Source organism: Panicum virgatum, chromosome 9N, assembly GCF_016808335.1.
Source record: "Panicum virgatum strain AP13 chromosome 9N, P.virgatum_v5, whole genome shotgun sequence".
In the NCBI taxonomy this organism is placed as follows: Eukaryota; Viridiplantae; Streptophyta; class Magnoliopsida; order Poales; family Poaceae; genus Panicum; species Panicum virgatum.
The window spans coordinates 3,760,994-3,770,167 of NC_053153.1; the positions used below are offsets into that span (position 1 = coordinate 3,760,994).

General features: G+C 50.2%; 1 protein-coding gene across 7 annotated transcripts; it reads right to left on the reverse strand.

Moving 5' to 3' along the window:
- Positions 1 to 3,452: 3,452 nt before the first annotated feature.
- LOC120691191 lies at positions 3,453 to 7,684 on the reverse strand. Of its 7 annotated transcripts, XM_039974201.1 has the most exons (9): positions 7,022 to 7,675; positions 6,745 to 6,911; positions 6,266 to 6,627; positions 6,025 to 6,098; positions 5,722 to 5,924; positions 5,463 to 5,607; positions 5,256 to 5,375; positions 5,060 to 5,144; positions 3,453 to 3,823 (listed from the first exon to the last, which is right to left on the reverse strand). In XM_039974201.1, exons 1-9 carry the CDS (start codon positions 7,322 to 7,324, stop codon positions 3,654 to 3,656), a joined length of 1,629 nt encoding a protein of 542 aa, XP_039830135.1. In that variant the 5' UTR covers positions 7,325 to 7,675; the 3' UTR covers positions 3,453 to 3,653. The 7 variants fall into 7 exon arrangements, 5 of the variants coding, with proteins under 5 accessions (XP_039830135.1, XP_039830134.1, XP_039830138.1 ...); XR_005682145.1 differs by having other exon boundaries at positions 5,494 to 5,607; positions 6,270 to 6,911; positions 7,022 to 7,684; XR_005682144.1 differs by having other exon boundaries at positions 5,494 to 5,607; positions 6,266 to 6,911; positions 7,022 to 7,682.
- Positions 7,685 to 9,174: the final 1,490 nt, after the last annotated feature.

Consider the following 9,174-nt stretch of genomic DNA (forward strand, 5'->3'; position numbering starts at 1 on the left):
AATTCGTTCATTTAGTATAGTTTGCGGGGATTTGAAGTTAAACAAAAAAGTGTACATACAAAAGTATACAAATATAATGTAAAAGTAGTAAAAAAAGAGTTAGAGGGTTCATTTAGACTAAAATATGTTATACAAATATTTATTTAGTATACTTTGCGGGCATTTGAATTTAAATAAAAAAGAAAAAAAATTGAATTTGACCGGTTACCAGTCAAATCGGCCAAACTAACCGGTAAGCCGGTCGGAACCGATTGAACATGCGATTTTGAATTTGATTTTGAATTTGACTGGTTTCTACCGGTTTCCGGTCAAACCGGTCCAGTAAACCGCTACCGGACCGTGCCGGTTTGATCGGACCGGTCGGTTTATTTAACCCTGTGTACAAGAGATAGCGGCAGAGAGGCTGACGCCCTGACCGCGCCCGGCCGGATGCGGTGGTGGTCTCGTGCTCCAGCCTTCCAGATAGGGAACGTGCATTGGGACACTGCCGGTGCCAGAGCTAGAAGCTACAGTAGCCTGGAAGAACGTGGCACACTGGCAAGTGGACGCCGGGTGGGGCGCGCGGTCCACGTTACAAGATTACGCCTAGACATTAAAAGCTAGTCGTAGTGTGTTACGGATTGCTAGGAGTAACAATTTAATCATTAATGCTCGTCGTGGCCGTACGCACGTACGTGCCGAGTAGCTGTTGTTCTCGGAGCGATAACTAGATTGAATGCTGAGATTGAGTAGAGAGTAAGGGGAGGATAATTAAACGAGTTGAAACATTACAGCCGGCTGGCACAAGAGCTAACAAATTTTGTAAGAGAGACAAGTAGATCATATATTAATAATGAAGAGCTAATTACAATTACGGTACAAGCGAATTGAGAGATGGACTATAAAAATTCTTGCAGTTAGTAACCAGCTGTATTATTATCTTCCCGATCATTATGATCACTGCTGCTGATTGCTGATGTGGAGCTAGCGCCGAGTCGTCGACTGGAGGCGCGCGGACGCCCTGGTGGCGGAGCAGCTAGCACACCGTCATCTCAGCTGGTCACGGGCGGACGGATCGGACTTGATCACAGTATAATAAGCGGCGGAGCTGGAGCTCGGGCTGGAACGAACGAACCAAAGCACGACAATGATTGGAGAACACGGAACAGTTGCGTTCCAAAAAGGGTGGAGCTTTACTCGGTGTGTCACGCATGGAACCTGGACACCAGATCAGAGGCTTAGTCCGTAGTACCATGCATGTGCGTACATTGCGTCCAGTCCTGCGCTCACTGTTCCCGTGTCCCAGAACGCAGTACTGAAACAGTTACGGCGTACTCCACTAGCTAGCACGCGCGGCAGGAGCTGCTGGTGCTCCACAGCTCCAGCCGGCCTCCTCGCCGACGCCGTCGCCGGGCAGCAGCTTGCAGCTGTGGCGCTGCTGGTGAACACTGTGCTCGAGTGATAGGTACTGTGTCGCGGGTCGCTGGTCATGGGCCGGACGACCGATCATTAATTTTGATCTAGTTTTACGACTTGATTACCAATAACTAGCTAGATAGACCTGCTCATTGATGGCGCCCATCCGCCCACCAGTCCCTCCGGCTAGGATTCATTGGCACTGGCAGCTCGCCGCTCCGCTGCAACCTATCCTGCAGCTCCCAAGTCTAAGGCTACGGATTGGAAGAGCGTGCATGCAACTCGTGACGGATATGGCACGACCGCATGCACGAGCAGGACTGTAGCTCGGAGCTAGCGCAGTAGTCTACTAGGCTACTATACTTGCTTACTGGTAGCTTGGTAATTGCTACACCACCTATAGCTCACCGTCCCGTCCATGGCCGTTGGCCGTTGCCTTTCCTGGGATCCAATCCCATGGGTCGTGGCGATTATTGGCCGAGTCCCGGTTGAACTTTCGTTGAACGCTGTGCGCTGGTCGATCGAGCACAAGTACATGCTACGCTAGCTGTCGCTCTGGTTGCTTTGAGAATGCTCCAGTGGATAGACAGAGCGTCGCTCATAAATGGCCGTGGGATTGCTGATCTCGACACGTTCTTCATAAGCTAGTAAGCCTCTGCATCATCAACCGCACGCCGTGTCATGATCGCCGACAGGGAAGACTTTGAATGCGTACAGGTGCTGATGATGAGGTTGCACGCAACCTGCTATCCGCAGCACTCGAAATCATCTAAACTCCTGCTTTCAGGCGATGCATCGCGCGCGCGATGTATTGCTTCTATCGGGCGCCCAACGGTCGATGTTACCGGAGGTGCCGTACAGCGACGTGCGTCATCGGATCAATCTCAACATTTTTTTAGATAAAAAAAGGAGCCGCCACTCGATCGCCGGTGACTATAACTTAACTGTCTAACTGAACATGCTTAAATATTTCGGTTATGAGGCGCAATCAGCCGAGCATTCCAAAGTTCAGATGTCTCTTTCTGATCGAAACAAGAGCTTAATTTAACGAGTAGTCGCACTGCTAATAAATAGTACATGCAGCAGTCGGCAAGCCTCTCCCTTGCCGTTGGGATGTTCAGCTGCACTGAGTGCACGCCCTCCGAACAGCCACGCGCATGCGTAAGCAGACTAGAATGGTTGTGTGGCCCTGTCAAACGAGGCGCCCTCGAGCTAGTCGTTAGCGAAAACGTGACGACGGCGCGATAGCCATGGAAGCTGCACTGAATGCGCACCCAACTGCTCACAGCAGCTAGCCATGGAATGGAATGGAAGCCGCACTGAATGTGCAACCGCACTGAAAGCGAGAACGCGAGCATGGGCAGGCAGGACGAGAGGATCGGGAGGAGATCGCCGCTGCTCGCCGGCACCCGCCGCGGTTCCGTCCTTGCCCAGTGCTCCAATGCCCAGGGCCCAGGGGAACGGGGCCGGCCATTAACACTTGACCCAGCAAGCCCCTGCAGCTGCACGCCTCGTGCTTGTCGTGCCGGATTACGGGCCTGGCAGCCACGAGACGTCTAGACTTCTAGTGTTTATGTTTGTTGGGGGCGGTGCTCGCCTTCATGTTGTCAGAACGAAGCCCGCCGGTACGTGTTCTTTTCTCCTTCACTACCCGGCTGTCCCTCTGCCTGGGAGAAGACTAGAAGAAGAACAAGTTGCCATCGGCGCATTGAAAAGGCTCATGAATGCTTGGTGTGGTGCCTTGGTCCATCATGCTACGCTAGAGTGATGGCAACTGTATCTTGTGGATCCTGCGCAACGGTTTTCAGATACGTTTCTTGATGGGTCTGATTCACCTGCCCAGTGACCGATGAAACATGACCTGGCTGCTGTACGTAGTGAGAGCAGTTTTACAGGTTGCATGTGTCTCCGACGACACCTTGTCTGTTACGGCACCAGAAGAAGCAACCACGATAAACTCGTTTTACACGAGAGGTCAACCCGTTCTGTCAGCTTTCACCGTACCGGAGCAACAGCTGCAAGAATGCGAAGCATCCTGCTTAATCACAACAACGATATACAGCAAAAATATCAACATAAACTGAAGACCGAACAATTGATATGTCAGCTACAGGATTGGAGTGGATGCGTAGAGCACTAAACTCCAGGGTACAACAATCACTGTCAGATGCATGGATCATCAGAAAGGGCAAAGATCACTACAATTGCCTACTCTCTGCAAAATTGAGCACTTGTGTCTTGCAACCCTATTTCATCTATCATGACACCTTTGCGGCGTCGCATTTGCTCAGGTCCGAGGCTTCATAGTTAAGGATCTTGTGCAGCGGGAGAACAAGTGGTGCCAGCGACGCCAGCACGATGCAGAGTAGTGCTGCGATTCCAACCCACCAGGCAAAAACAGGGATCCCAAGCATAAGTTCATCGCAAACTGCACAAAAATTCAAATATCCAGATTTAATCGAGTGAGTTGTTTAGGCAGTTCAGCAGTTGGATGGTTGCATCATAAATGTCCACAGAAACAGAAACATGACAAGACAAACTACACCCATCTGTGTCGTTTTCAGGACACGAATATGTTGCTTGATACTCCCTCCTTCCACTTTTATAAGGCATAGTATAACATTCATTTATCACATATTATATCACTTATGGTTATAAACTTATAACCATGGTAAAGTATATTTAATTACGAATCCAATCATATGAAGCTTACATTATAAAAAATAAAAAATTAATAGTTAAAGTATTGGTCAAAGATTGCAAAGTTTGAATCTTGATATGCGCGCGCGCCTTATAAAAGTAGATGGAGGGAGTAGATCGAAACTCTTACAGGAATCTCTAAAGGCAATCATAAAGAGGACAGTAGACAATTTTCCATCAGAAACAACTGAATACGTGCAAGAGCAATTCATTCATTCATCAGACAGGTGCAGCACAAGCTCACTGATTGATTCTAGTCCGAAAATTTACTGGGAACAAACGACCAAGGTTGCAAGGGTGTGTACTTGCAAAGTGCAAGAACAAATGACTGCTAATAATGTGGAATTGAAAACAAGCAGATGCTGGATGCTTATGCTTGGTATTTTATTAAATGAAAACAGGAGAAATTCACGATAATTCAGTTAGAACACCTAACCACTCAATCATAAAGAACCCACTAGTAGGACTAGGACCAATGAGATAATGCGAAAAAGGAATTCAGATCAATGAATTAGGGAAGTCCAGAAACAAAAGTAGAAGCTGTTAGGTAGTACTGTAGTATTAAGTTAGTGTACTGAACTCTGCCTTTTCTTAGCTACGTAGGAAGAAACTTAGCTTTCAAAATTTAAGTCATGCATCAAGCATCCAAGCCTAATATGATTCCAAATAATCTTTGCAAAGCTTTCAATTTCAGGATAAACAGTGTAATTACAAGCATAGAGCACTGATGAACCTAGGAAATGCATGATGCTGTTCAAACCACTAATTATTCCTATGGACTTGTGCAGGAATAACCAAATTACAGAGCCCGATTCATCCAATACTATCTTCAGGAGTAAAATGATGCATATTTGTCAGCTCATACACATAATACATGCTAAAGGTTCTAGCAGGTTTTGACTAATCCCATCATCATTCCTAAAAGACGTCTGAAATGAATTATAGTGAAACACTAATTCCATACCAATGTTAAAAAGTGCGAGTTCTCTCTCTTGCACATTTGGCTTTGCCACCACACCCTCCGGCTCCACAGTAACAAGAACATAAACCTGAAATCGATCACATACAGCTGTCAAGAATCACCTAATCAACGCATGCCATTGAGATTCTGCAGGCAAGAAACAAATCAGCTCATTGGTTGATGACTGATCAACACTAACCGGGTTGCTATCCTCAGCCTTGAAAATTATCTTCTCCGTGTTGAGCAGCCTCCTGTTCTTGCTGCTCCAGTCCGCATCGTCAGGATCGTCCACAAGCCGGATCGAAAAGCTGGACGGTATCTACAGACACAGGCACAAACACAGCCGTTAAGGACACGAAGATGCTGCAATCTCGTTTCTCTCTCACGTGAAGGGCACAGATCATACGGAGGCCGGGTAGGAGATCTTGACTTCGTACCACGCGGACGGCCGCAGCCCGTCGACCCTGTAGACCCGCCGGCCGTGGCGCAGTGGCATCGTCTCGCCCACTAGCTCCTTGCCGACGCTAAGCACCCTCTTCGATTCCTCCGCGCTGCAGAGGAACGCACGGGTGCGGTCAGGAGGGAGAGGAACTGGGAAGCGGAGCGGATCAAGGCGGCGCGGGGGGGGGGGGGGGGGGGGGGGGGGGTGGCGGCGAGGGGCAGACCTGTGCGCGGCGGAGGAGAGCAGCAGCAGCGCCGGGACGAGGAGGAGGACAAACCGGCCGTGGCATGGCGAGGCGAGCGGCAGCCGCGGAGATGGCATGCCGATGGCTCTATGCGACGCCGGCCGTCGGAGATGAGGCGGACGGAGAGATGCGGCGGCACTCGGGAGAGGAGTGGACGGCGGCCTTGAGGAGGCTAGATGGGCCTTCAAAGTTGGAAACAGGCTGTTACTGGATCTATGTTACGAGCAATCCAATTTGTGGGGTTGGGCCTTTTCCTACAAAAAAATTATTGGGCCGACGTACTTGGCGCCAGTGATCTGTCTGCGGCTTTGCGCGCCAACTTGCCTTTAAGTGTCGACTGCCGTGACCGGACGTTCCTATGAAAGAAATTAGGTAAGTAATATGCAAAATACAATTAATTAGTGGAAATGATAATTGAATGTAACATTCAATTAATCTGTCCAATTTTAACAGAAAAAATAAATGTGCATTGCAAGATGACCAATTGGGGAATAGGGAGGTAGAATCAAATTGAGAAATTAACCTACGCTGGCTTGCTGCCTTTTGCTTTGCTTGCTGCCGGCTAATTCTTTTCTGCTCCCGTGATCTTGCTTGCTGCCTGCGCCTTTGCTTGCTTCCTGGACGCCGAGCGGGCGAGCTGCCGAGACGCCGCGCCGCACGCCACCTTTGCTTGCTTCCTGGATGTCGAGCGGGCGAGCTGCCGGGGCACCGTGCCGCGCGTCCAAGCGGCCGGGACGCCGCGCCGCGCGGCCGCCGGCAGCAGTCCTGCCCGACAGGGACACCGGACCAGTGACCGCGCCCACGCGCCTGAGCGGCCGGGAAGCCGCGCGCCTGCGCCGTGCTCGTCGTCTCGTCGGCCGTCGCTTGATGGCTGCTGCGCCGTTGCTTAGGGTTGGGATTTTTTTGCGAAAGGATGAGGATTTCATTAGATTTGGATAACAGTACATCCCCTCCCCAAATACAACAGAAACCTGGAAACAAAAGAGAAAAGAAAAAAAGTACAAGGGCTTCTTTGCAAATAACCGTTGCTTCCAGTTTGTTCTCGGTTCACCGCCAGGTCGCCTCGAACTGTCAGTCGCCGCCACCGAACTGCAGCTCGCCGCCGACCGCCGCTTCTTCTTGTTGCCACCACCGAAGCGAACCAACACATGTAGAGCCGCAAGAGCCGACGACCCAGATCCACTGAGCCGTAACCAATCCGCTGAAAGACCATCGGCATCCGCTCCGGTGAGAACCTCAAGAGCAACAGTCCGCCACCGCCGGCGAGGCCAGCGGCCGAAATCCAGGTCCCGCAGACGGGGAGTACTGGAAGCTCCCACCCTTTTTCGCAGAGATGAAGCACAAGCCGGCGCCGGCGACGAAGCCACCCGCCCGGAGAACAGAGATGGCGCCGCCGCCGCCCAAAGACATCCCGGCGACCCACCTCAAGCCAAACCCTAAGCAGGGGATGAGATCCACTCCCGACTCCCCCCATTATTAGAGCAAAAGCATCGCACCTGGCCTCCTCCGCAACAGGGAAGTCGACGAGCTCAACGTCCCCGCCATGAATGAGTCCCGGCGAGCAGAATCCCCAATCCGACATCGACGCCGAAGGGGAACACCTCCACCCTCGACCATCGCCAGAGCCGACGCCGTCATCGCCGCCGCCGCCGCTGATGAAGGGGAGGGGAGCCAAAATCCTAGACGGCGAAAGAGCATTCGCCACCGGGAAAGGGAAACACGAAGACCTAACCCTAGATCTACTGCTATACAGCTCCACCCGCCGAGGGGCCGGGCTCCCCTCTCGAGTCCGTCGCCGGAGAGGCGCCAGAGGAGAGGGGCCGGCGGAGCGGCGGAGGAAGGAGGAGTCGCCCTCGAAATCGCCCAAGCGAACTGTAGCAAGGGGAAAGTTCGAGTCGACAGGAAGAGCCGAAGATTGCCCAAGACGAGCAGGCGGCGCTCCAGGCCACGAGAGACTGAGCAAGCGCGTTGCCCACGGGCTGCCGGTGGTGGGCTGCAAAAGAACTTTGGTCCAGCTGATCCATATATCTTCGCTGGGCCTTGGAATTTTTTTTTGAACATAGCTGGGCCTTGGAATTTTTTTTTTGAACATAACTGGGCCTTGGAAAATTACAAGGCATATTACAGATTATTTGGGCCACGCCTAGGGCCATGACCCGCCTTAGACCCATATCCGACCCTGCCGGAAGAAAGGGAGAGCATCCAGCACCTCTACACTGCATGCCCTTCCTTGCTCGCCGTGTGGCTTTCGCGCCGTCATGGAGGGCCCTAATTAACATTGCCATCTAACTAAATCAGTAGCAAAAGTTAATTTTGATGCATATAAAATAAAATTTTAAATAACCGGCCATAACTACTATTATAGACGGTTATAACTGTTAGGAAGGGTAGCCAATATAGTATTTAAAGCCTATTAAAGTCGGCTATAGCCCGTTAAATACTATAACGGCAACCCTACACACAGTGCTGTACGCCAGGAAGATGCCAGGAAGATGGATGATCTCACCCACTCTTCAAGGGCTAAGGTTGTCGATGGGCTGATTTGTAACATAATATCACAGTCTCGGCTAAATCGATGGCGCTCACTTGTTTTGTAATAGGCTAACAACATATCACAGTTTAGCCCTTAGATCTTAGTAATTTGGGGGCCCAGGGCGCGACCGCCCTGTTCTGTCAACACTACAGAGCTGGGCCTGCGTCCTTGCCCCGTGAATATTTTTCATGTCGTACGTTGCTCCTAGCTACTAATTTCATCTAAATCGATCCCTACCACACGCTGCTCCTTCAGCGGTTCGGCGCAGTCACAATCGTATAGTCTTTGCGTTCGAGAAAAAAACAATCGTATACTTTGCCAGAACTGCTGCTCAGTCCTCAGCATTCACCGTCGCCTCTCCCTTCCGCGCCGCCTTCAGGTCCGGCAATGGCTTCTCTGCCGTCGGGCTTCTTCATCCCTGTACCGAATCTTCCTTTGCCATTTCTGATGCTTGGGCCCGGAAATCGTCTGATAAGGAATGAGGACATATAAATTAATGTTACTAAAGGGACCCTCCGTTCCAAATTATAAGTCATTCCAAAAATCTTAGAGAGTCGAATCATCTCAAAGTTTGACAAAAAAAATATAAAAAAACACAAAAATTTATAACATCAAATAGATATACTGTGAAAATATAGCTAACAAAGAATCTAATGATACTTAATTGGTATCATAAATATTATTATCTTGTTATATAAATTTGATCAAAGTTGAAAAACTTTGACTCTCCAAAATTCTTAAAATGACTTATAATTTGGAACGAATGGAGTACCCGCAAAAAAAAGAGAAAAAAAAACTGAAGGGATGAGAACTCAGTTCGGCTGGGTTGGGCGGTTGCCGCGTTGGAGCAGTGGCGAACTCGGGAGCTCTAATTGTCTGTGCCTCCACTAGCGAGGACC